Source organism: Sus scrofa, chromosome 1 (genome assembly GCF_054392235.1).
Source record: "Sus scrofa isolate SSC_HxYL_T2T_F1_AM1 chromosome 1, Sscrofa_HxYL_maternal_Yorkshire_Landrace_v2.0, whole genome shotgun sequence".
Lineage (NCBI taxonomy): Eukaryota > Metazoa > Chordata > Mammalia > Artiodactyla > Suidae > Sus > Sus scrofa.
The window spans coordinates 12,521,255-12,546,582 of NC_139383.1; the positions used below are offsets into that span (position 1 = coordinate 12,521,255).

A 25,328-nucleotide genomic window follows, 5' to 3' on the forward strand; every position below is an offset into this window, starting at 1 on the left:
TCCTAGGTTGCCTTCTATGGTAAAGAATGCTTTATCAACCCTAACATTTGACGTTTCATTGAGAAATTTAAGGTAGCCCTTTTCATCCTTGCACTTTTCATGGACGGTTTACGAAACTGGTTATACTAAGGAATTGACAAAATTGGGTAGATTTTTACCATCGAAAGTTGTCAAGTAATTTTCTAGTAAAACATTTCTGATCCTTAGTTTAGGATTCCCCCATCAAGACGGATATCTATCTAGAAAGAGCCTTATTTATTTATCAGAAAACGGTGTGTTGTAAGGGAACCCTGAACTAGTAAACACTGAATTAAATAAACTCCATGGTCTTTTATAACATACAAAACTTGGTATTTCTTATGTAAGATGATTCTCAGCTATGCAACCCATGACCAAATTAGAGTCTTTGAGTCTTCACAGAGACAGAGTTAGTGGTAAAGAGGGCAGTCTCTGAATTTAGGTGGCCTGGGTTTGATTCTTGTCTCTTACACTTACTAGCTATGTCACTTTGGTCATGTTACTTAATCTTTGCCTCACTTTCTTCATTTGTTGAATGGAGATGGTAATAGTATCTAATAAAGCTGCTATGAGATTTTAATGCTTTGATATGAATACAGTTCTTAGAACCATATTTGGTACACAGTTTGGCACTCAATAAATATCAGTTTTGATGGTGATGGATGAATGATATTGTCATCAGCTGGGGCATTTGTGCCTCTTAGAGAGTTTTCTATATTTTTCAATAATCCCCTAAGAGTGGCGTGCATCTGATTGTGATTTCTAAGAATTTCCAGCAACTTATTTCTTCAAGAATCCTGATATACTATCTCTGTTCCACCTGAAGCCGACATGAAGATAAAGCTCAAATGCTTTTTTGCTTCTTAGTTGTACCAACATTATAGAAGCAATAGACATCACCTCTGTAAGACGGCTTTCCTCACTCCCCAGGCTCCATTTCCCAATTTCCTCGCATTGCTTCATGCAGGCGGACCTGCATACATTCAAATAGCTCTGGATCTCAGATTTCATTACAAAGAGCCTTATTTTGATACTTTCTAGCCAAGCAAGACATTTACCTAAAATAAAGTCTTGAACCAGCTACTAGGATAATAAAATGTCCTCCAATTTAATGCAAAAGCATATTAATAATTTTAATCTTTATCATTGTCATTAATCAACAGTAAAGGGCTATTGCTAATATAGTCACTTTGATATAGATGTAGTCACTTTGATATGTTATAGATATATAGCATAGAGTCCAAGTGTGTGTAGTGGGAATAAATTGCTAATATAGTCATTTTGATATATTATAGATATATAGTATATAGTCCAAGTGTGTGTAGTGGGAGTAAGTAATTCATAATTAATTCTCATTCACATATGCATAGATTTCTGGCCCCATGATTATTTTGAGTTCTTCATAGATTTAATAATTTTTACCTTTATATTGTAGCAAAACACACATAGCCATAAAATTTACCACCTGAACCATTTTAAGCTTACAGTTCAGTGGTGTTAAATACATTCATATTATTGTACAACCATCACCACCATCATTCCCTACTATTCCTTTCATCTTGTAGAACTGAAATTGTATGCTCATTAAACAATAATACTCCTTTCTTCCCTCTCACCTGCCCTTGGCAGCTACCGTTATATGATTTTTAGTACCCTAAATATTTCATATAAGTGGAATCATACAGTATGGCTTGTTTCACTTAGCGTAATGTCCTCACAGTTTGTTTATGTTGTAGCATATTATAGAATTTCCTTCCCTTCCTTCTTTAAGACTGAATAATATTCCACATTTTGCCTATCCATTCCTCTGTTGATGGGTTGTGTCCATGTTTTACCTATTGTGAATAAGGCTTCCTTGAAAATGGATGTACACATATTTCTTTTGAGGCCCTGATTTCAGTTCTTTGGGATACATGCCCAGAAGTCAAGTTGACGGATCATATGGTAATTCCATATTTATTTTTTTGAGGAATTGCCATACTGTTTTCCACAGTGACTATATCATTTTACATTTTCGCCAACAGTCTTCACAGAGTTCTTAAGTACAGAATGCTCATCTAATTATTTTGACATATTCCTATTGGAAAGTGAATATCGTGAAGTTTTATTTGAATACACATTGAACACAAGGCTATACTATATTTTTTTCCTGTTCTTTTTTTTTTTTTTTTTCCCTTGGGGCGCCTAGGAGTGTTATGGTCTAAGACCTACTTAATGTTAATTTATGTTGCCAGGTGATTCAGAGTGTCAGTGGAGTTTTTCCAGAACAGAAATATGTGGGGCCAAGTCTCAAACTTCTAATGGAAAAACAACTTGGACTCCAAGGATTTCTTGGCTTGTTTTAAAATAAACTCTACGTTAAAATCTTGTGTTCTGGTAGCAAAGGAGTAGATGACCACATGCTTTCTTTTTGAAGGCTCGTAATTTTTTTTTGCACAAAATATACCAATGTGAACAGGAGTGGGGACAACCAGATTACAAAAAAAGAATTGGCTAGCTGGAGAATTACTTCCATATATATTTTATATCTATCTCTCTCTATATATATATAGAACAAAGATTATTCTTTGAGACAGATCTGTAAGGTTTTCAAATTATTGACAGGAAAGCTTCACATTTGGGCCATTATTTTACCTCATTAATAATATTTGTGCTTTTTTCAATTTTGATTAAAAATATACATAAAAATTGATTTCTAAGGGACAGAATCTTATTTCAAAACTGAAATGTATTAGCTGAATTTTGGACAATTTTGAGGTTATTTGCACAAATTAAAGGGGCATTTTTCCAGAAAATTTTCTGCCTTTACTGTTTGCAGACAGTGAGGAAAAGGGGAGGAGAGAAATACGCTTATCCAGGGAGCAAGAGTTTTCTCGCTGTCAGACATTTCATTTTCCCTTAGTTTATTGTCCTCAGTAGAAACATCAATGTCTTTCCCAATAAAATCACCTCCACTACAGTGTTTAAGAAAGACGTGAACTACCCTGGGTCTATGTCAATTCAACTTAACAAGAGAAAAATTTAAACGTAACTGCAATAAAATTTGAAAAGACTCCTGTTAATGATTTGTGAGGCAAAAGTAACCCTTATGAGGCTAGGCGAGGCTACGCTGGGGTAGCAAATTAACCCTGAAATCTCCATGGCTTAACACAGGCACCATTTTTCTTATTTACACCCTACGTTCAAAGCTGATTGACATGAGAAGGGAAGGGCTCCTCCACGCCACACAGTCACTCAAGTAAAGCACCACCATCCTGTGGCATCACCATGGCAACAGGGGCATCAGGGTTTGCTGTGGCAGGAATGAAGTATGGAGGATGCATACTCTTCTCCAGACTGAAGGCCTTGCAACACCTCCACCCAGAGCCTACTGCCCAGCACTAGCCATATGGCCTCTCCTAACCACAGGGCGCTGGAGGTGTTCCTGGGGGCCTTGGCAGGAGGGGAAAACTAGATAGAGTGAGCACCAGTAATTTCTTCTTTGATAAATTTTGCTGGTAATTCTCATATGAGGCCCCCATATGAAACAAGGAGAAATTTCCTTCCTATATCGTTCACATTTATAATTCTTTACATTTTAATATGTAGATAAGCAATTTTAACCTTTTAAAATTAATTTCACTTTTTTGGTAATTGGTAACTTTAGATAAGAATAAATAAAACAAGAATTACTGAGGAGGAATTAGTTAGGATATAGATATCATCAACAATAGGAAAAAAAAGCCCTCAAATGTATAGATTCTTATTTGTATTAGTAGTAGTAGCTAGTATTTCTTTTTCTTCTCAATTAAACTGTAACTTGAAATTAAAAGTAAGTCTAAATACAGGGAGGCTTGATTGCAAAATCCGTTCATGGGATATTGAGCTAGAAATATGAAACTAAGGACAGTTTTAGTAGATGGTCTTTCATAAGTTCTTTTTTAAAAAATATGATCAGCTTTCCCTGAATCTTAGTCTCATGTTTTTCTTCTTAAATCTCCTTTTCACTTTGTTGGAGTATTTTACCAAGAACTATCTTTATACAGGATACATGGGGAATAATCATGTCTCAGCATGTATTTTGACCTCACAATTGATTGTGTGTTTGACTGGATATTGAATTTTATGTAGAGAATTAATTTTCATCTAGAACTTCCAAGGCATTTCGCCAACATCCTTGTACATCTCATGTTGCACATGAGAAATTTGTCACTCTTACTCTTGTTTCTTTGTGGATAATACCTATTTAACCTGTCCATAAATTTTTATAATTCTTTGTATACTTTCGAAATTCTAAAATTTCACAAGACATATTCAAGCGTGCAGTTTTTCAAATATGTCTGATTCAGCATTTTGTGGGATGGGAAGTTTTCCTTTTTCCCCCTCTGTCTGGGCTCTTCTTCTCACTGGTTCAGTTTCATTCTCTAGTCTCTCCACCAAGTAACCAACATGGCCACAGCTAATTCCAGGTTTGTACTGCATTTATGACTAAAATCCCAGAGAAAAGGATGAAACTTTGTCCTAATTCTCCAGGCAGAATTTTCCCATGAGCCTGATTTGGTTCATGTACTCCTTTCTGAATTGGTCACTGTGTCAAAGAAGACAAGTACTTTGGTCCACCTACTTCTTTTTTAAAAAATTTAATTTAATTTTTTGGGCCACGCCCATGGCATGCTGAAGTTCTTGGCCAGGCATCGAACCCTCTACTTCTCTAATCACCTCTACTGATAACGGCTCTGGCTCAAGACATTCTTACATCTTTGGATGACTGCGGGAGCCTCTTAACTGGTTTCTCAATGTATATCCTTGTTCAATCAATCTATTTATCTATCTGTTTATTTCTATGGAAGTTCCCTGGCCAGGGATTGAATCCAAGCTGCAGCTGCGACCTCCTCTGCAGGTGCAGGCATACCAGATCTTTTAACCCACTGTGCTGGGGTGGAACCTATAACTCGGCAGCAACCTGAGCCACTGCAGTCGGAATCTTAACCCACTACACCACAGCAGGAACTCCTTGTTCGGTCATTTTAAATGCTAGAGCCAGAGCTGTTAATGTGTTTGTCAGATCAAAATCTTATAAAGCTTGCCTGTTCCACTTCAAAGAAAGCTAGGGTTGATCTTCAAACATTGCCTAAAAGACCATCTAGAGCTACGTGATCTGACCTCCCACGACCCTCTGACCTCATCTACTGCCACCCTCTTTCTACGGCTCCTTCAGCCTCAGCCATGCTGGCCTCTGAGCCACGCGTTACACCTGCCAGACACATCGCCTATCCCAGTCTGGGGCCTCCCCTTGGCCATTCTCTAAACCTGGGCTGCTCCACTCTGTGACAGTCATAGGCTGCTTCTTCATTTTTTTCAGGTCTTAACTCAAATGTCAACTATGTAGTGAGACCATTTCTATTTAAAAATCACAACTCTTTATAACACTCTCTCCTACATTTTATTTTTCTCCATTTATCTCCATATTATCTCTAATATACCGTTTATTTTACTTACTTATCCTGTTCATTGTCTCTCCCCATGAAATGTAGACCCCTTGGTTGCAGGAGGTTTTTAATCTGTTGTGTTCAGTATTGTATCTTCAGGCTATAAAATTGTGCCTGGCACCTAGTCAGCCAATACATACTCGACGAATGAATGAATGATTGGCAAACCTACGCCAGGAGCTGGCTCCTGTTTTGTGGATGTGGGGCCGTATGATTGACAGTGCCCACAAGGGAGAGAAGAGGCATTCCTCAAAGAAAAAGGAGCTAGTCAGACAAAAATTAATAAATAGCCAATAAAATATCCTTCTATTGAGCTTTGAGAAATGGGGGTCTGTTTTAAAAGAGCCTAAGATTAATAGCTGGAAGAAAGCAGCAGATCTGAAATCTGACAGTAATTTTTCAATTTGTTTGATGAGTTTTGTGTGTGTATAATTTCTGTATGTGTTATAATTAGTCTTTAATGTTAGGTAATTTTGTCTGGAAAAATTATGGGGAGAATAATTTTATCTGATTTTATGGATAATTTATTTCATTTTCAATTAGATTCTTACTCTCACTGATCAATCTGCCAAAAAATAAATTAGACTTTGGTAAAGAATATTTTATTTCTTTCAGAAAAGGCAGGTTACAAAATGGATAATTGCATAATCTCTCTATATGATATTTTTCTTAGCTATTTGCCTGTATGCAAATGAATTTTTTTTTTAGGACCACACCTGTGGTATATGGAGGTTCCCAGGCTAGGGGTTGAATCGGAGCTGTAGCTGCCAGCCTGCATCACAGCCACAGTAACGTGGTATCTGAGCTGTGTCTGCGACCTACACCACACCTCATGGCAACGCCAGATCCTTAACCCTCTGAGCAAGGCCAGGGGTCGAACCTGTATCCTCATGAATATGAGTCAGATTCATTTCCACTGAGCCATGATGAAATTTTTTGATGTTAACAATTTTAGGCTAAATAATTGGCAGGTTAAAAGCTATAACTCAGAATTTTTCATTTATATCTAGTTTTCCCCCCTTTATCAGTCTTGCTGAAGTTGTATTTTATTGATTTTGTTTATTTAATTTTTTAAATTAATTAATTTTAATTGATTAATTTTAAATTTTATTAATTTTATTTATTTCAGAGAACCAGCTTTATGTTTAAATCTCTGTATTTTTCTAGTTTGTTGATTTATGCCTTTATTTTTAATATTTCTTCCTTGGTTTCGTCATTTTGCTCTTTTTCTAGTTTCACCAGTTAAGCTCTTAGTTTATTTGTTTTCATTCCTTCTTATGTTTTGATAAATGCACTTAAGATAAAAATTTTCCTTTGAAAAATGCTTTAGTTGTGTTTCCTAGAACTTTTGATATGTAGTGTTTTCAATGGTGATACATTTGAAATATATCCTATTTGATTTTCCTCAGAATCAATTTTTTTTTAGTAGTGCAAGATTTAGTTTCCGGACACGTAGACTTTTTAAAGCTATGTTTTCATTATTCATTTCTGTAATTAATGCATTATATCAGAGAATATAATCTCTGTTAAAACTGATTCTGTGAAATTTATCAAGGCTGCCTTTGTAATACACTACTTTTGTCAATAGACAATATGTGATGAAAATGAGTGTTTATTCTCTGTTTCTCAAGTATAGAGTTATATGTATCTGAATTTACTAATTTGTGTCTTTTGGGTCATCAATATTTCTGTTTACTTATTGTCTGCTTAAGCTATTGATATATGAGGGATCTGCGCTATAATCTTCAACTATAAGTTACATATTTCTTTTTCCAGTTCTATGACTTGTGGTCACTTAAGGCAATATATTGAAATGTTTATAAAAGTTATATTTTCTGATATCAATATATAAGTATATATTTTACCATGAATTTTATATTTTACAGATATTAAAATAATCACGATGCTTTCTTTTGGTTTCTGTTTGCTTGGATATCTGTTTCCATCTTTTAAATTTTAACATTTCATATCCTTTTTTTTTTTTGGCTGCACCTGCAGCATATGGAAGTTCCTGGGCCAGGGATCAAACATGTGCCTCAGCAGCGACCTCAGCTGCCAAGGAGACAATGCCAGATCCTTAACCCATTGTGCCACAGCAGGAACTCCAAATCTTACTTTATAAAATAAATTTTATTTCAAAATATGATATACATTATATTGAATACAATATTCAGGGAGTTCCCATCGTGGCACGGTGGTTAATGAATCTGACTAGGAACCATGAGGTTGCAGTTCGATCCCTGGCCTTGCTCAGTGGGTTAAGGATCTGGCGTTGCCGTGAGCTGTGGTGTAGGTCACAGATGTGGCTTGGATCCCGTGTTGCTGTGGCTCTGGTGTAGGCCAGAGGCTACAGCTCCAATTCGACCCCTATCCTGGGAACCTCCATATGCCGCAAGAGTTGCCCTAGAAAAGGCCAACCCCCCCCCCCAAAATACAATATTCATAGAGAAGAGGGCACAAAGCTAATCTGAATAGTTTGATGATTTCTACAAGTAGAAATTCTTGTAACCACTACTTGAGGCCAGAAATAGGGTATTGATGGGACCCCAGAGTCTTCTCTTGTGCCCCTTCTAATTAATAATTCCTTCCTTCCCCTAAAGGTAGCCACTCTTTTGTCATTTGTGGTCATTACTTCCTTGCATTACTGTATAATTTTTGACTCAAGTGCACTTTGCTAAATGCTGATGTCTAGTTTTGCCAGGTTTATATATATATATATAAACAGAATCATACAGTTTATATTCTTTGGTGTCTGGTTTCTTTCTTTCAGTATTAGGTGACTGTGGAATAGGAGTTTTCCTCTTTTTATTGCTATGTAGTATTCCATGGTATGACTAACCCACAATTTATTTATGTACTTTCTTGTCAATGGGCATTTGGATTGTTTTTAGCATTTTGGATATTATTAATAAAGCTACTAGAAACATTCTTATACATGTTTTCAGTGTATACGTGCATGCACATCTGAGACATATACACTTAAGGGTAAAATTAATGGGTCACAGACTTGCACCTGATCAACTTTAGCAGATTTTCCTGGTTTTCCAAAAAGGTTGCCCTAAATACATTCCCTACAACAGTGTTTGAGTTTTAATTGGCTCTACAATATACTTTGTCATTGTCAGTTTTCTAAAATTTCATGATTTTGGTTAGTGTTTAATGGTGTTTCTTCGCAGATTTGCCTTATATTTTATTGATTGTTAGTGAGGTTAAGCATGTTTTCATACATATATTGGCCAAATGACACATCCTCCTTTGTGAAATGGCTATTAAGTCTGTTCTCATTTTTCTTTTGTGTTTTCTTGTTTTTGAATTGATTTATAAGAGTTATTTATGCATTCTGGTATAGGCTTTGTATAGGCTGTAAATATTACACACATTTTCTCTCATTCATTTGTTTGCTTTTAGAATCCATAATGTCTTTTGGGTGAATGGAAATTCTTAATTTTAGTGGGTTCAAACTTATCAGACTATTCCTTTATCATCAGAACAAATGGGGAAATGACAGTATTTTCAATAAACGATATTGAGACAATTAGTTACTAATTTGAAAAGTGAAACTTAACTCTTATTTGAAAGCATAATAAAAAGTCAGTTGCAAATAGACTGTAGATCTAAAATGAAAGGCAAAACAACAAACATTCTAGAAGAAAAGGTAAGATAATATATTTATGGCCATAGGATAATAAAATTAATAGCAAAGAAAAAGCACTGACCATAAGTCATCTTTGCAATATTAAGCCTTCTAATTAATGAACATGATCTATCCTTCCATTTATTGAGATCTTTAATTTCTTTCAATATTGTTTTTATAAATTTCTTTCAATATTGTTTTTATAAATTTCTTTATAGATATATCGGCTGTCTTTTTAAAGAATCATTTTAGGAGTTCCTGTTGTGGCGCAGTGGTTAACGAATCTGACTAGGAACCATGAGGTTGTGGGGTCCATCCCTGGCCTTGCTCAGTGGGTTAAGGATCTGGCGTTGCCACGAGCTATGGTGTAGGTTGCTATGGTGTAGGATGCCGTGTGGCTGTGGCTCTGGTGTAGGCCGGTGGCTACAGCTCTGATTAGACCCCTAGCCTGGGAACCTCCATATGCCGAGGGAGTGGCCCTAGAAAAGGCAAGAAGACAAAAAAAAAAAAAAAAAAACCCAGAATCATTCTAATGTATTTGGAATTTAAAGATGTTGCAGTTTATGTATCTTCTTATACATTTTATTTTTATGCTATTTGTTGCTGGCATGTAGAAATGCTAATTGATTTTTACATATTGGCCTTGTATCTAGCAACCCCTCTATGTCACTTTTTACTTTAAATAATTCATGTGTAGATTCTTTTCCACAGGTATAATCATATCGTCTGAATATATTGACAATCTTAATTTCTTATTTTTTAAATTATTTTAATTCTTACTATTTTTTAATGAGCACTTCTGAGACAATTTTTTTGAACAGTAATGAGCATCTTTAGTTTATTCTTGATATCCAAGGAAAAGGTTTCAACATTTCACTATCAAATATGGGATGGAGGCAATAAGGACCACCTTATTTATTGAGAATGGTGGAGTAAGGACCTCTTCATTTTGCCCATGTCAGAATTTGGGAAGGTCTTGCCTTGGCAGTTCATGTTTGATTCATTTGCTGGAGTGGTTGGGGCAGGGAGACCCACTTCCAAGTTGACTTTTTCATCCATATGTCTGTATTCCTTCTTCTGTCACCTTGTTCTCCTGGGTTATCCACGTGGCTTGGCTTTTCCCAGCAGGGCTGTTTCAGAGTAACAGGACTTTGTAAATATCATCTGCCTTCCCCTAGAACAAGTGTTCCTCTTTCAGATCCAAAATTTACGAGCTGGAGAGTCATGAGTTCATATAAACTGACATTAAACTCTTCCATTTAATTAAAAAATTTCTCATCTGCATGTTTGCCATAACCAAATTTCAGTGAAATGATGTCAAAAAAATAGATAACTTAATTTTTTGTGATGACAGACTTTTACTTCTGAGGTTAGATGAAGTTATCGAGGGCGCTGGGAGGTGGCAGGTGCATGTGTAAGTTGAATGTGAGAAGGTGGGTATAAAACAGTGTGTAGGTGAGGTGTGAGTGAGAAAGGGAGTATGAAATGAAGAGAGCGGGCAGGTCACAGGAAACTGGGCGACCACAGGAAACTGGCTGGAAAAGAAAAGTCTTTGGCTTTACTTAATTAAAAGCAAGAATAAAACAACTTGAAGACAAGTGGAAAATCTCCCACACAGTCTATAAAAATATGGAAATAAAAAATAAGCACACACATGTTGGTGAACTCAAGTGGCTGGGCAGTTGCATTCTACTCTGAGATAGTCCGTTGAAAAAACAAATCAAAGAGCAAACTTTTCCTTTAGAAGTAAAAACAAAATATTCTTCTGTAAAACTTAGGTTTCCAGGTTTATGATTCCAGTAGTTAAACAAACAAACAAAAAAACTCAGTTAAAATCAAAAGAATGTAAATTCGGGGAGTCAGAATGATCTTTTAGTCTTTGATCTCAAGCTAAATAGTGTATTTACATATTTGTCCACTAGGTGTCTCTTTACATACGTGATTTGATTCCAGAGAATGCTAACCTATTTCTGATAACAGTAGTTTACATGGATTTTGTTAACAAAATTCTCAATTTGGGGGTATTTAAGAATGGCTTTAATTTAATATTTCTTCTTAAATAATAATAGGTGCATCCTGATCAAAGCTCTCACTCTCATTTTAAAAGTTTTGGAGACATTATCCAGGAACTATTAGCAGACACAACGTTGGGGTACTTGCACCAGGGTTGCTGGCAGGCTGATACAGATAACCTGCCCGCGCAGGGTTCTGACTAGGAAGTTAGTCCTACCTTATTTCTGAATGAAGCCTTGGCAAGAGTGCTCAGTTCCCAAACTAGGTGTCTTTGGCTCTCCAATGTCTGTTTCTAAGCTCTATAATCCGTGCTGATCAGATCCTTCAAAACTACCCAGTGACAGCTGATCCATGGTCCCACATGTAACCCTTTGGGTAAAAGGTATCAATTGCAGTGTGTCACATAAGACTTCTCTGAATTGTTCAAATTTGGTGAAGAGCTTACCTTCTTGAATTTGTCCTAAAGGAGAGGCAGGGTCAATATAAGTTAACAGATATTTACCAGGTGCCTAAGGTATGCCTGACCTGGAGTGTCTACAAGAATGATGGGACCCATTGATTCTGTAAGGATGTAACGAGATTTACTGTTTATAGAAACATTAAGAGTGCTTCTCAGAAGCTGGAAAGGCAAAAACTTTTTATGAGATAGCACTGTTGATATCCAAAGGGCCCTGAGCTTGAGTCTGAAGACCTGAATCCAAACTCTGACTTTCTGACTTGCTTGCGTGTAGTGCTCTGTATGTCAGTTTCTTTATTTGCAAAAGAATAGGTAATATTACTTTACAGAGTTGAGGTGAAACCTGCAAACAGTTTGTGATAATTCTGCTGAGTATCAGTGTAAAACCTCCAAGAGAAGTGGCCCCTATTCCTGGTAAAGACAGCATTTCCCATTGTGATGCTCAGCTTCACAGTTTAGCAGCTTATGGTCTCTATGCCTCATGGTCAACTGGACCTTGAGAGCTACTTTTGCAAAATCATAAGGCCCATCAAAGGGCTAGTTCCCAAGAAAGAGCTAGCCAGACAAAAGAGGCAGTTTTGCTCCAACTCCAGAGTCACGGGTGCACACAGCAAGCAGCTTTTATAGCAGTTTTCCTGTTTCTGGCTTCCTTTTAGTCAGCCATAGTCCTGTAGCCAAGGCCACTGCTGCAGGCAGTGCACCTACTCACTTTGGTAGAAAGAGGGTTCAGTGGAAGGTTGTTTGGCAAAGCTGAGTTAAAGTGATTGGCTGCCTCAGAGCAGCATGCACTCAGTTCAGATTTCACAGGCAGAAAAATATACTATCTTCCAGAGAAAGAATATATGGAGAAAATATATGATTATTACTCACTTGGAGCAATTGAGGGATGCAAATTGCAGGAAGGTAAGGGTGACCCTTTGCCATTCTTGTCTGCCACCTATCACCCCCCCCCCCGGGGGGGGACACACACACACACACACGCACACACACAGGCTGGAGGGAAGGGAATGTAGGAGTCAGATGTTGTTACTTAGGGGCTGCCATTGTAGACAGCCAGGGTGTGCTCATGGGGTAGACTTTAGTGGACCTGATAACGGAACTTTGCCTGGGGCCTCCCAATGCTTCCTGTGGCATCATCATAAGCCTGGTGGCCCTTCCCCAACTAAGTGGAACATTTTGGTCCTGGTACAAACCTTTGAGGAAGTTCCTTGGTTTCCATCCCAAATCTTTTAAATCAGATCTAAACACACAGCTAGTTTGGATCTTAGAATAACTGGCTCCTAGAGGTTCCTTGGAACTGTCACTGGCTTAGGGGAGGAGGTAGGTGCCTTGTATTGGTGCACGAAGTTGCTGCTATGGTGTTTCGGGGGCTGGATGTGGATGTGTGTACGTGTGCGCGCGTATTGCAGGTATGTGCAAGTACGTTTTGAGGGGCCCTGCCTGCATAAATAATTCGAACAGTCAAACGTCAATGTGCTAACCCAATTCCGAAGGGCCTTGTGGGATCGGTCACTCACAGGGTTGGCATCGCGGAATTGAAGACAGGCGTGGGAACGTGATCAACCGCCTGGAAATGAAGCTTGGTGGTCTCTGGGCATCTGGTCGACCCCAGTAGCTGGTGCAGGTAAAGCAGTCGGTTGCGAGCAGTGGGTACCAGGCGCACGTGGGCAGACTCTTGCTAAGCCTAGGAGGGGATCCGCGGAGTTCCGCTTGTTGCCAGAGCCCTAGGGGCATGCTGAGACACAGACCCTAATCTGTGACTCTTTCAGGTTCCGTCGCCCGCAGGAAGCCGGGACGCCTGCGGCCAGAGACGCGAGGGAGCATCATGCCTCCCGGAGGGGCCTGGCCAGCAGCGCTTTGGGTTTGACGCAGGTTCTTCCCGGAAGTGGGAGAGGCAGCTAGCTGTTTGGTGACCTCTTACAGTTTGCAACCTGCTTGTTACTATGGTAAAATGGTCCTTTGGGAACAAAGATTGACGTATTTAGCTGAAAAAGGGGGTTTTTCCCTCTGAGGTTTGTGGATTTTGATGTCTAAGCCTTGATTGTCAGGACTGACAGCTGATGTGGGAACGTGTGAGAGAAATGTAAGGAAGATGCCTGCCAGTCTCCTCCGATGATGGAGCACAGCGTTTCAGTGGTGTTGCACATAAAGTATTTTAATCATAGTTTCTGTTTTAAAAAAGCTGCTGCTCTTAAAACCATCTGTCAGTTTATCCTCGAAGTGGAGAGACCACAGAAAAGAAATGCAATGAAGTGAGTGGAAAAGTTAGCAGGAAAAAACAGAAAATGCATGTAAGAGGAAAAAGGAGACTTTTAAAGCGTGTAGGAAATGGATGGAAACAATGACAGTAGAGCTTATGTTAGAAGAAAGACGTTGGAAATAATTTGGACAAAGGCATTTTTCCCTTTCGTAAATTTCCTGGACACAGTAACAACCCCAGACTGCCCCAGCCCATGTATTCTTGCATCTGTGCACACCGGAAGTCATCTCGCACTTGGCTCCCTTCTCTCCTGCTCTGCTTTAACAAGAGGTCTGCGGCTAAGTAGCGAAATCAATGGATTGTTCCATGTCCTTCACTTTGGCTTTAACGTGTAAGCAAAGATGAAATTTCTCTCCTACTTCTTGCGGCATTGCTAGGATGAACAATCTCTTAACAGGAGAGATTTACTCCCATGGCTAATTAAGTGTACACTTTGTTGCCACAGGCTTTACATGCTTTTTGATGATTGAGACTTCTGCCTCTAGAAGGACCAGCATTTTCTGTTTCCAAAGAGCTGGATTAAGAATACTGCACATTGTTTGCCTCAACTCATGGATTGTGGTTCTGAGACGTCTCATCAAATGCTAACGTTGTATTTCTAAAGGATAAGCATGATGTGAGTTAAGCTGTCGGTGTTTTAAATTTTTGTTCAGTTATGCTGTTTTCACCTAAGGCTCTGTGAAAAAGACAGTAAACCTAGCCTGTAGTTTCTTTCAATTGGAAAATTATTGCTAAATCACAATAAATTGTATTTTTTAAAAAAATATTTACAACAGTAGATGTGGTGCTTATTTTGCTGCATTCACCCAAAGATTATAATGTCCATTGGAGAATAATCAAGACAGTTACTTTTGGATCAATTAAACCTATAATTGCCTTTAGTGAATTTTTTTTTGGCTTTAAAAATATCAATCATAGTATTAACTGCCTGCTTTATCAATAGTGCATTTATTGCATATTGATATTCTTGGTCTATGTTCTGGTTAAAAGTATATAAGACCAGAGTCCATATTTTTTAAAAACTCAATGAATTTTATTATATTTGTAGTTGTACAACCATCATCAAAACCCAATATTACATTTCCATCCCAAATCCCAGCCTGTCCCTCCCCTCTCCCAAACTGTCTCTTTTCAGAACCGTAAGTTTTTCAAAGTCTATGAGTCAGTTTCTGTTCTGCAAAGGAGTTCATTGTATCCTTTTCTTAGATTTCACATATAAATGCTAGAGTATGATGTTTGTGTCTCACCGTCTGACTAACTTAGCATGATAATTTCTATGTCCATCCATGTTGTTGCAAATGCCATTATTTCGTTCCTTTTTATGGCTAAGTAATATTCCATTGTGTATATGTGCCACAACCTCTTTATCCACTCCTCTGTCCATGGACATTAAGTTGCTTCCGTGTCTTGATTATTATATATAGTGCTGAAATGAACATTGGAGTGCATGTATCTTTTCAAGCCATGGTTTTCTCTAGATAGATGTCCAAGAGTGGGATTGCTGGATCAAATGGTAATTCTACTTTTAGTTTTTTGGGGAATTGCCATACTGTTTTCCATAGTGGTTGTACCAATTTACATTCCCACCAAGAGTACGAGAGGGTACCTTTGTTCCACACTCTCTCCAGCATTTATTGTTTGTAGACTTTTTAATGATGACCCTTCTGGCTGGTGTAAGGTGGTACCTCATAATAGTTTTAATTTGCTTTTCTCTAATAATTAGTGATGTTGAACATCTTTTCATGTATTTTTTTGGCCATCTGTGCAGTGTCTGTATTTTTGACTTAACTAATTTACCAAACAGTTTCTAAAATAAATTGCTAGAATGCACTTTTATTTTTTTAAAATTTTTAAATTTTTCTGTTTGTGTTAAAACAAAAGGGAATGATTTCATCAATATCTTAGTTTAGACTGCTATAGCAAAATATCATAAACTAGGTGGCTTATCAACAACAGAAATTCTTTTCTCGCAGTTCTGAACGTGGGAAGTCCAAGATGAAGGTGCCAGCATGTTCTGGTTTTGGAGAGAACCCTCTTCTGGGTTACAGACTTCTGGCTCTTCTTGTGACTTCACATGGTGGAGAGAGTGAGCTGGCCACTTCTATTAAGGACACTAATCTCATTTATGAGGGCTTCCCCTTCAGGACCTAATTACCTCCCCAAAGCCCCACCTCCACATACCAAAACACTGAGAAGGAGATTTCCTATGAGAATTTTGTGGGAACACACACATTCAGTCCACAACAACTAGTATATATTAAGAGGAAAAAAAAAACTCTTCTCTGAAATTAACAGTATTATTCATTTAGTAATGAAATGTGTTTTCCACTTTTCAATTACAGAGCTGATCAGAAATATATTTTATTTCATTTCACTTACTTAAAAAATATTGATAACTTCATTGTTTTGGCTAAGCCTCATGTTGTGGTATGTTAAGAAATTGTTCTTTAAAGGAGATAACTTGCCTCAAATATGACTGAGAAAACTGTTCCCTTAAACTCTGAAATAAGGTACCAAAAATGCCTCCAGGAGAGGAGGCTAGGGAGTTTAATCAACCTTCAAGTGTGGAAGCTATTTTATTTGATGAAACCTGTTATCTCACTTGCTCAAACCCTTTAGTTGTGTGCTAATTCCATTAGGAAGAATAGTTCTCTATAACAAAGCTATTTCTAGGTAATTGCTCCCATTCTAGGTAATTGCTACTTCTTATTGAGTATATGTGTGTTTCCCATATGATATTTCACTTAATTCTCACCAAAACTCTATCAGTTGGTTATTTTTTTTATTTCTGTTTTGTTTTATTTCTGTTTAACAGATGACACTTGTTATTTAGGGAAATTAAATGATTTTCAGAAGTTTCCACATTTAACAAGTGGTAGAGTGAAATCTCTTTGACCCTAAACCATGTGTGTGCAATAGTTTTAAAACATTTTTTTGGTTGTGTATCCATGAAATAATATGAAAACCCTGTGTATTCCCTCACAGTTTAAATTGTCACCCAGAGTTTTTATCATATGTTTAAATTGTTGAAAATATGTAATTTCTGGCATATTATAAATCTTGATAGTGAAAAGATAATAGTACTCTTTAAATATAACTTATGCATTAAAAATAGGAATTTGAGGAGTTCCCATAGTGGCACAGTGGAAACAAATCTGACTAGGAACCATGAGGTTGTGGGTTCGATCCCTGGCCTCACTCAGTGGGTTGAGGATTTGGTGTTGTCGTGAGCTGTGGTGTAGGTCCCAGACACCGCTTGGATCTGATAAGGCTGTGCCTCTGGTGTAGCCTGGCAGCTGCAGCTCCGATTTGACCCCTAGCCTGGGAACCTCCGTATGCTGCAGGTGTGGCCCTATAGAGACAAAAAAGACACACACACACACACACACACACACACACACACAAAAGAAATTTGATAAGTGTTTTTTTTTAAAGAATCCTTGGGGTTTTACATTTTATATTCCTCCCTGTTTTTCCCTCTGAACTCATATTTTTATTCCAATATTCCATGGATTTTTCATTCAATTATATAATATTTTTGTGCTTGAAAACTTCTATTGATAAATCTATAATGCATTTCAACAATTATATATATTTTAAGGGAAATTAATTTAAAAATTTTGAGGTGACATGGTTCTTTAAGCCATAGAGGATTTCATTTGGAGTGAGTTATTATTACAATTATTATTGGTACATAACAAATAATATGAATATGTTACAAATTTGACAAATACTGATCAGTACAGGAGGTAAATGTTTTTATTGAAAATGCATTGTTTAATGATGTAGGTGAAGCGTCCCTCCTAATTATGAAACATACATATGGATGAATATTATTTATTACTGGAAAATAATAAATATTATTGAGAGTTCTGGGTCCCACTATTGGTTTTTATCTATGTGAACACTTTGACTTTAGGTTTTGTTTGTTCTTTTTCTCATTCTTTTAGGTGGTAGGTTAGGTTGTTTATTTGAGATTTTTCTTTTTTTTTTTTATTACTATGAATGTTTCTCTTAGGATTGCTTTTCTTGCAGCCCATAGATTTTGTATGTTTGTGTTTGCATTGTCAATTGTATTGAGGTATTTTTTAATTTCCTCTTTGATTTCATTGTTGAATCCTTGGTTTTTTACTAGCATGTTGTTTAGTCTCCATGTAAATTGTTTTTTTTCCCCTTTGTTTCTCTTTCTGTGGTTGATTTCTAGTTTCATGCCATTGTGGTCAGAAAAGATGTTTGAGGAGTTCCCGTCATGGCTCAGTGGTTAATGAATCCAACTAGGAACCATGAGGTTGTGGGTTCGATCCCTGGTCTCCCTCAGTGGATTGGGGATCTGGTGTTGCTGTGAGCTGTGGTGTAGGTCCCAGATGTGGCTCTGATCCCGAGTTGCTGTGGCTCTGGTGTAGGCTTGTGGCTACAGCTCCAATTGGACCCCTAGCCTGGGAACCTCCATATGCCACGGGAGTGGCCCTAGAAAAGTCAAAAAGACAAAAAAAGAAAAGATGTTTGAAAATGTTTCTCCCTTCTTAAATTTGGTGAGGTTTGTTTTGTGCCTTAGCATATCCTCTATCCCAGAGAATGTTCCATGTGTGCTTGAAAATAATGTGTGTTCTGGTTTTTTTCTTTTTTTTGGAGGGAAGGTCCTGAAGATATCAACTAAGTCTAATTGTTCTACTGTGTCATTTAGGGTTTCTCTTTGCCTTATTGGTTTTCTATCTGGAAGAGCTGTTCATTGATGTCAGTGGGGTGTTAAAATCTCCTACTGTTATGGTATCCCCTCAATTGCTCCCTTTATGTCTGTTAGTATTTGTTTTATGTATCTAGGTGCTCCTATACTCGATGCATATATGTTAATGAGTATAATAGTCTCTTCTTATATTCATCCTTTTATCATTATATAGTGTCCTTCTTTTGACCTTCATTGTTTATTTTGTCTTATATGAGTAGTGCCACCCACAGTTTCTTGTCATTTCCATTTGCATGAAATATCTTTCTTTTCCCATCCCCTCACTTTCAATCTATGTGTGTTCTTTGCCCAAAAACAGGTCTCTTGTAGGAAGCATGTTGTATATTCTTGTTTTATTATCCAGTCTTCCACTCTTTGTCTTTTGATAAGAGCATTTAGTCCATTGACATTTAAGGTAATTATTGATAGGTATGTATTTAATGACATTTTAAACCTTGTTTCCAATTGATGTTATCTTTCTTCTTTATTCTCTTTTTTCTTTTTGTTTTTTTCCTTTTATTGTTTTCTTTTGTATTATTCATGATTTCTCTTCTTTTTGGTTTTTTGTGAATCTATTGTATGTTTTTGATTTGTGGTTACTGTGTATTTCAAGTATGTTAGCCCATTACTGCATCTAGTTGCTTTATATTGCTAGTCTTATAAGCTCAAACACATTCTAAAAAAAGACCACATTTTCTCACTCCCCTCCTGCCAATTTTATGATTTTGATGTTCTCTTTTACATATTCATGTTTATCCTTTTGTTGTTCATTGTAGTTATAATCACATTAAAAAATGTTCTGATTTTTTTAAATCTATGTACTTATGTGCTTGCTTTTCCTATTGTGATTTCCCCTTTTCTGTAGGGCCTTACTTCTCTTCTCCTTAGAGAAGACCTTTCAATATTTCTTTTAGGATAGATTTAATATTGTTGTATGCTTTCAGTTTTTGCTTGTCTGAGAAATTCTTGATCTCTCCTATTCTAAATGATAGTCTTGCTGGAGAGAGTGTCCTAGGTTTTTTCCCTTCAGGACTTTGAATATGTCTTGCCACTCCTTTCTGGCCTGCACTACTTCTGTAGAGAAATCAACTGATGGTCTTATGGGGGTTCCCTGTAACGAAGTCTTTGTTTTTATCTTGCTGCCTTTACAATCTTCACTTTATCTTTATCCTTTGTCATTTTAATTATAATACGTCTTGGTGTAGGTCTGCTTGGGTTCATCTTGTTTAGGACCCTCCTCTGTGCTTCTGGTATCTGGATATGTTTCCTTCTTTAGGTTTGGTAAGTTTTCAGCCATAATCTCTTCAAATACATTTTGGATGCCCTTTTCTCTTTCTTCTCCTGGGATCCCTATTGTGCATAGATTGGAATGCTTTATATTATCTCATAAGTCTTGTATGTTGCTTTCATTTTTTTTTCCATTTGTCTTTCTGTCTATTGTTCTGATTGGGGGATTGCCATTGTTCTATCTGCCAGATTACTTAGTTATTCTTCACGTTATTTAGTTTTCTGTTTTTTGCCTTTGGCTTGATTTTCATCTAGGCAGTTGAACTGTCTAATTTTGATTGGCTTCTCTTTATAAGTTTCTAGTTTCTGTGACAGAGCATTTCTATCAATAGCCTTTCTTAATTCCTTCAGGATTTTTATTACTTTCTTTTTGAATTCTGGGTTTAGTAGACTGGAGAAGTCAGTTTCATTGTTCTTTCAGGAAACTTCTCTTGTTCTTTTAGTTGGGTGTGGTTCCTCTGCATCTTCATTTTCCTTATATTTCTCTAACTCTACGAATTTAGAAGAAACAGTTATCTAATATGGTCTCGAAGGGCTGTTTTTATGTGGAATCATTCCAGTGTAGTCTGTTAAATCTAATATTTTTGATATGAGGGCTGTTTTTGCTATGGATGCCTGCCTCATCTTTCCTCAAGGTATGCTGGTCATTATCCCCTTGATAAGGGGTGTGATTGGTGTTGTGGTGACCAAAGCCTGCACAGGGCATTGGACAAGGGGTCTCCTTTTTGTCAGTGGTTGTCAGACACCTGTCAGAGGCAAGGTCTACTCCACAGTTGTTGGAGCAGAAGCTCCAGATCTGGTCCTAAGCTGTAGTGTGAGGTAGGCAGGACTGTAACCCTCCCACTGGGAAAAGAGCTGCTGAGTATTCCTCCACTGGAACATGCACTCTGTCACCTGTTGTGCGTGCTCACTAAGTACACTATTGTTGAAACTGCCCTCTGCCCCATCTCAGAAGAGGGAAAGCCAGCAAACAGCTCGGAAGTCCCTCAGGCACTGTGCTCACAAAGCTGCCAGTGGCATAAATCCATGAAAGTCGAGTACCTTCAGGGAATTGGCTCAGATTTCAGCTCCACCTCTCTGTAGGCAACCCCCAGGTGCTTGTGCACTTCCAGAGCTTGTAGATGTGGGGCTGTGTCCTCTGTGAGCAAGCTGAGAAGGGGGCTGCTATGATGGGGGCCACAGCTCTCCCTTGACATATGCATTGATAGTAGGGCTCCTATCTGTCCTGCACACACCTCCAGCTGTGGCCCAGACTACTCTTGAGGCCCTTGGGACTGTCCTCACACAGCCAGACCAAATCGTCTCCCTAGGTCTGTCTGCTGAAGCCTAAGTGTCAACGTTCAGCTGCTATACACTCCAGCAGGTATGCATCTCAGGCTGGGGCATGAAGGGAGGTGCCAGGATCTTCTGTGCAGTTCTCTCTCTGTCCTGTCTGCTGCAAGCCAGTTGCTGTCCTCTGAGCCTCTGAAGCTCCCTATCGACTCCTAGCCAGTGAAAGGGGTTCCCAGGGTGAGGGTCCTGATTCATTTTTTCCTCTTTTGTCCTACCCAGTTATATGGTGATTTTTTTTTTTCCAGCTTTGGTTGTATGAGATCTTCTGCCAGCATTCAGTGGGTATTCTTTGAGAATTATTCCACTTGTAGATGTATTTTTAATGTATTTGTGGGAGGAGGTGAGCTCCACATCCTTCTATATTGCCATCTTGATCTCCCAGTCTGCTTATTGTTTTCTTACTGGTAAGAACTCCTTATGTTATGATTCTTATATGTTAAATATATATTATAGTTATTTTCATCAGCTTGTTATTTGATTTTCTATTTATGTCTTAGTGTATTTTTTGAACAAATAAGTTAAAAATTAAGTAATTAAATTGGTCAGTCTTTTTATTGTGGTTTTTCTTCTTGGAATTTCACAAGTAAACATTTTATTCATATCTATGTAATATAAATATGGCATTTTTGACATGAAAAAGGGTTGTACATATGTTTTGCAGATTTTGAGAACCATTGGTAATAAAGTCACATAGGTTATGGATCTGGGAAGAGGTGAAAGGCTCTCTGCTTTGGGGAGAGTTTCGTTGGGTTGTGGATGTTTAACAAGTTTCTTGCTTGTCAAAGTCTGAAAATATGAGACCTTTTTCTGTCTGTTTTCATCTCCTTTTCTTGAAACCACAGTGTCTTGCTTTTTAGGTAATCCACTACAAAGTGCAATACATCAAAAGGGGCTCATCTTCATATTAAAGTTGGGACTTCTGAAGCAGAGGGATTAGTTACATATTTGAAATTGTTTAGTTAACACCATCAGAGCAATAGTAATGGATCAAATATTTCCACATCTTATAGTGCGTTGTCCATCATGAAGAGGAAAATATTTTCACTTTTCAAAGATACATGTGTATAGGTACTACAATATTAAGAAGATAAAAATATATTCATCTTGTTGTAGACTTGAAAGAATACTGAGAAACATGCGGATGAAATTCTGGCTTATGTTATGAACTCAGTGTGTAACAGTTGGTTTATTTTGGCTTAAAGGCCATGTACTTAGTTGCTTTTATTGTGAATGTCGTCAATCAAAATAGAAATGCCTTTCCTCCTGTTAAAGTGATATATACTTTTATGAACAATTTAATCCCACATTTAATTGAAAATCTTTCTTCTTTTCTAGCTTTTGTTCCTACCAATTTGACATCACACATGGCTACTGATGGCAATGATCTTGTAAGTACTTTGGAAACTCCAGATTTTAGATGTTAATCATTAGTTTGATGAATGATTAAAAAACAATCAATTTGACTTTGAGTTTGGCTAGCTGTTTATTGTCCTCCATTTGATTAGTCACAATGAAATTACATGATACTTTTATTAGAGTTTGAGAGTTTCTTATGATCATCAAGCATTTGTTTAAGATTCCGAGCTATTTACTTTTAAAGGAAACCCCCTCCATGATTTTAACATACTGTACATAAATTATTTCCTCTTTAAATTAGCTACGGTATAGTGTAATCTCTCTTGCAACTTTTATGGGAGTAATTCTGCTAAGTGTTACGCTGAAATTGTAGGTTCCTATTAAAATAATTTTATAGCCATACATTTGCCTAAATTAGGTAAGTCAGTTGAGCAAGTTTCCTCTATTAGAGGAGGAAACTTATGTAGGGAAAAACTGATATAAGTAACATGACACTTCTAATAAATGCGGATGTAGGGGAGTGTGGGATTGGATGGTGTGCCTCTTTTGGCAAATTTAATGACCTTGTGGTGGATGCATAGGACAGAGTTTTTGGAGTAGAGCCAGAAGCAGAATCAGACGTGGGATGTCAAGAGAACATAGCATAGGCTTCCTGCCAGGTAGGAAACAAAGGCAATGGTTTCCTGTTGCATATTAGAACATGGATGTCAATGTAGGTTGTAACAATAGTGATGGAGAAATCGAGGGAACTAGACAGCTCCTTGAAGGGCCACCTTACGACAAAGCAGCACAGCATATTAATTCTCTGCTTGTTAACAATTTCAAGTCCCAGAAAGAGAGAAGGCAATGCAAGCACTTTAATTCTGATGTTACTTCTACACGAGGAGGAAAAGCTTGCTAATGATGAAAAATGGAGGAAATTTTGGGACACAGGGCTGCAGAAAACTGAAAATGCAAATGCAAATTATTGTCTGTTATGCAACCTAGGAAATACACTATCTAAAACTTGCAGGAAGAGGAAAATTTGATTCTTTGGACATGAATGAATGTGTTGATAATAAAAATGCGAATAATCACAGTGAAGATAAATAAGAGGAACAGCTAAGAATAAATGTGGCTGCAAGAGAAGATTTTTGCTAGAATTAGATATAAAAATATGTGGCATAAAGGGTGTTAAAGAAGGTCCTATGGTCAAGGGAAAAGCAAATGGATATCACAGATCTGTAAAGACAGTCAGGGGGACTCAAGTTCAGTGATGCCAAAGTTTATGACAATTATTAAAAAGAAAAAAATGCATGTGATTATAAGCACTCGTGTATGTGTTATGTGGAACAAAGACATGAAAAGAAAGAGTTAGGACTGTTGGATCCTTGAGAAAGGTGGTGCCAGGGTTAATTCTTATATTGCGTCACTTTCGCCATTGGAAAAAAAGGCAGTCTTCCAACTGGAAAGAGTTCATCTTATATTTAAGAGGAGACAGAAATTAAGATAATAAGGGACAAACTGTTGCCTTTGGAATGGACTAGCAATGAGATCCTGCTGTGTAGCACTGGGCACTCTGTCTAGTCACTTATGATGGAGCAGGATAATGTGAGGAAATAGAATGTGTACATATATGTGTAACTGGGTCACCATGCTCTACAGTAGGAAAACAATTGTATTGGGGAAATAACAACTAAAAAAATAAAAATTAAAAAAATAAATAGGATAATAAGGGAGCATCTAAGGACTTTAATAAATTCTTTCATTCATTCTTTGCTGAAATATTCATTGATTACCTCTCCTGAGTCTATCATGTATCCGCCATAATAATAGGTAGGAATTGGTGATTTACTCATGACCCGCAATGAGTTAAAATCTACATGTCTTAAAAAATTATAACCTTAGGTTTTGGAACAAAGACGGCAGATATGATCACCAAAGAATTAACATATCATCGTATAGTTTCCAACCTAGAGAAATTAGCATTATGATGTATAATCTGCTTCCCCTTGGGCACAAGTGGATTCTGTTCTTCTTGGTGGGAACTCTGGCTATTTTTGGGTCTTTCTCATTTCATGAGGCATCTTTCACTCCTAGATTCAATCAGCTCAGCTCTCCTTGGGTGTCTGTGTACCTGTTATTTTTATCTCACAGCCATCAGTGTCTGGGCGGTGCTGCTTAATGTCTTTCTCAAGCATTTCTTCCAGCTGTTTTCAGTGGTTACCCTATTTTATCTTTCCATTTAGAAAATTAGTTCAATTTTCTGCTGTCATTTGTTCTCTAAATACAGTGTAGCACAGGAGACCTATTTTTATGCTAGGTAGTTTCGGTAGGCTTGACACATTTGACCTAATCACATCCTGAATTATATTTCATTTCCACTAAACTAACATTTATTGCACTACATGTGCTAAACTCTCTGTGTGGTGCTGGGGTAGGAAGGTGAGAAGCCCACCATCTGGTGGGGGAAGGGTGATACTTTTAAGGCATCTTTGTTGATCCTGACGTGGTAGTTATCACTGAAGTTGGCGTGGGAAACCGTGCTAATAAAACTGTTCAAGAAACTAGATTCTCAGCATTTGAAATTGTCTTATGTGTGTAGTAAAAAAGCATTGTTCTTTTTCGTTAATCTGCGTTGTTGTTATCTGATCGTATGCTTTTGCTTCCTCTGATGTTCTCTCTTCCAAAGGAAAACAGCAGAATCTCAAAGCGATAGCTTCACACAAAATCAGAAATATTAACTCACCAAGTTCTGCCTGTTTTGCCTCCTAAATAGTTCTCCAAGACACAACACTTGC

At 37.4% G+C, this 25,328-nt stretch overlaps 1 protein-coding gene across 1 annotated transcript in view; it reads left to right on the forward strand.

Moving 5' to 3' along the window:
- Positions 1 to 25,328, forward strand: part of IPCEF1 (interaction protein for cytohesin exchange factors 1) — a 162,160-nt gene that overhangs the window by 51,612 nt on the left and 85,220 nt on the right. Inside the window, 1 exon segment of the mRNA NM_001445178.1 lies at positions 22,528 to 22,580. Coding sequence (NP_001432107.1) covers positions 22,557 to 22,580 — 24 coding nt within the window. The 5' untranslated portion in view covers positions 22,528 to 22,556.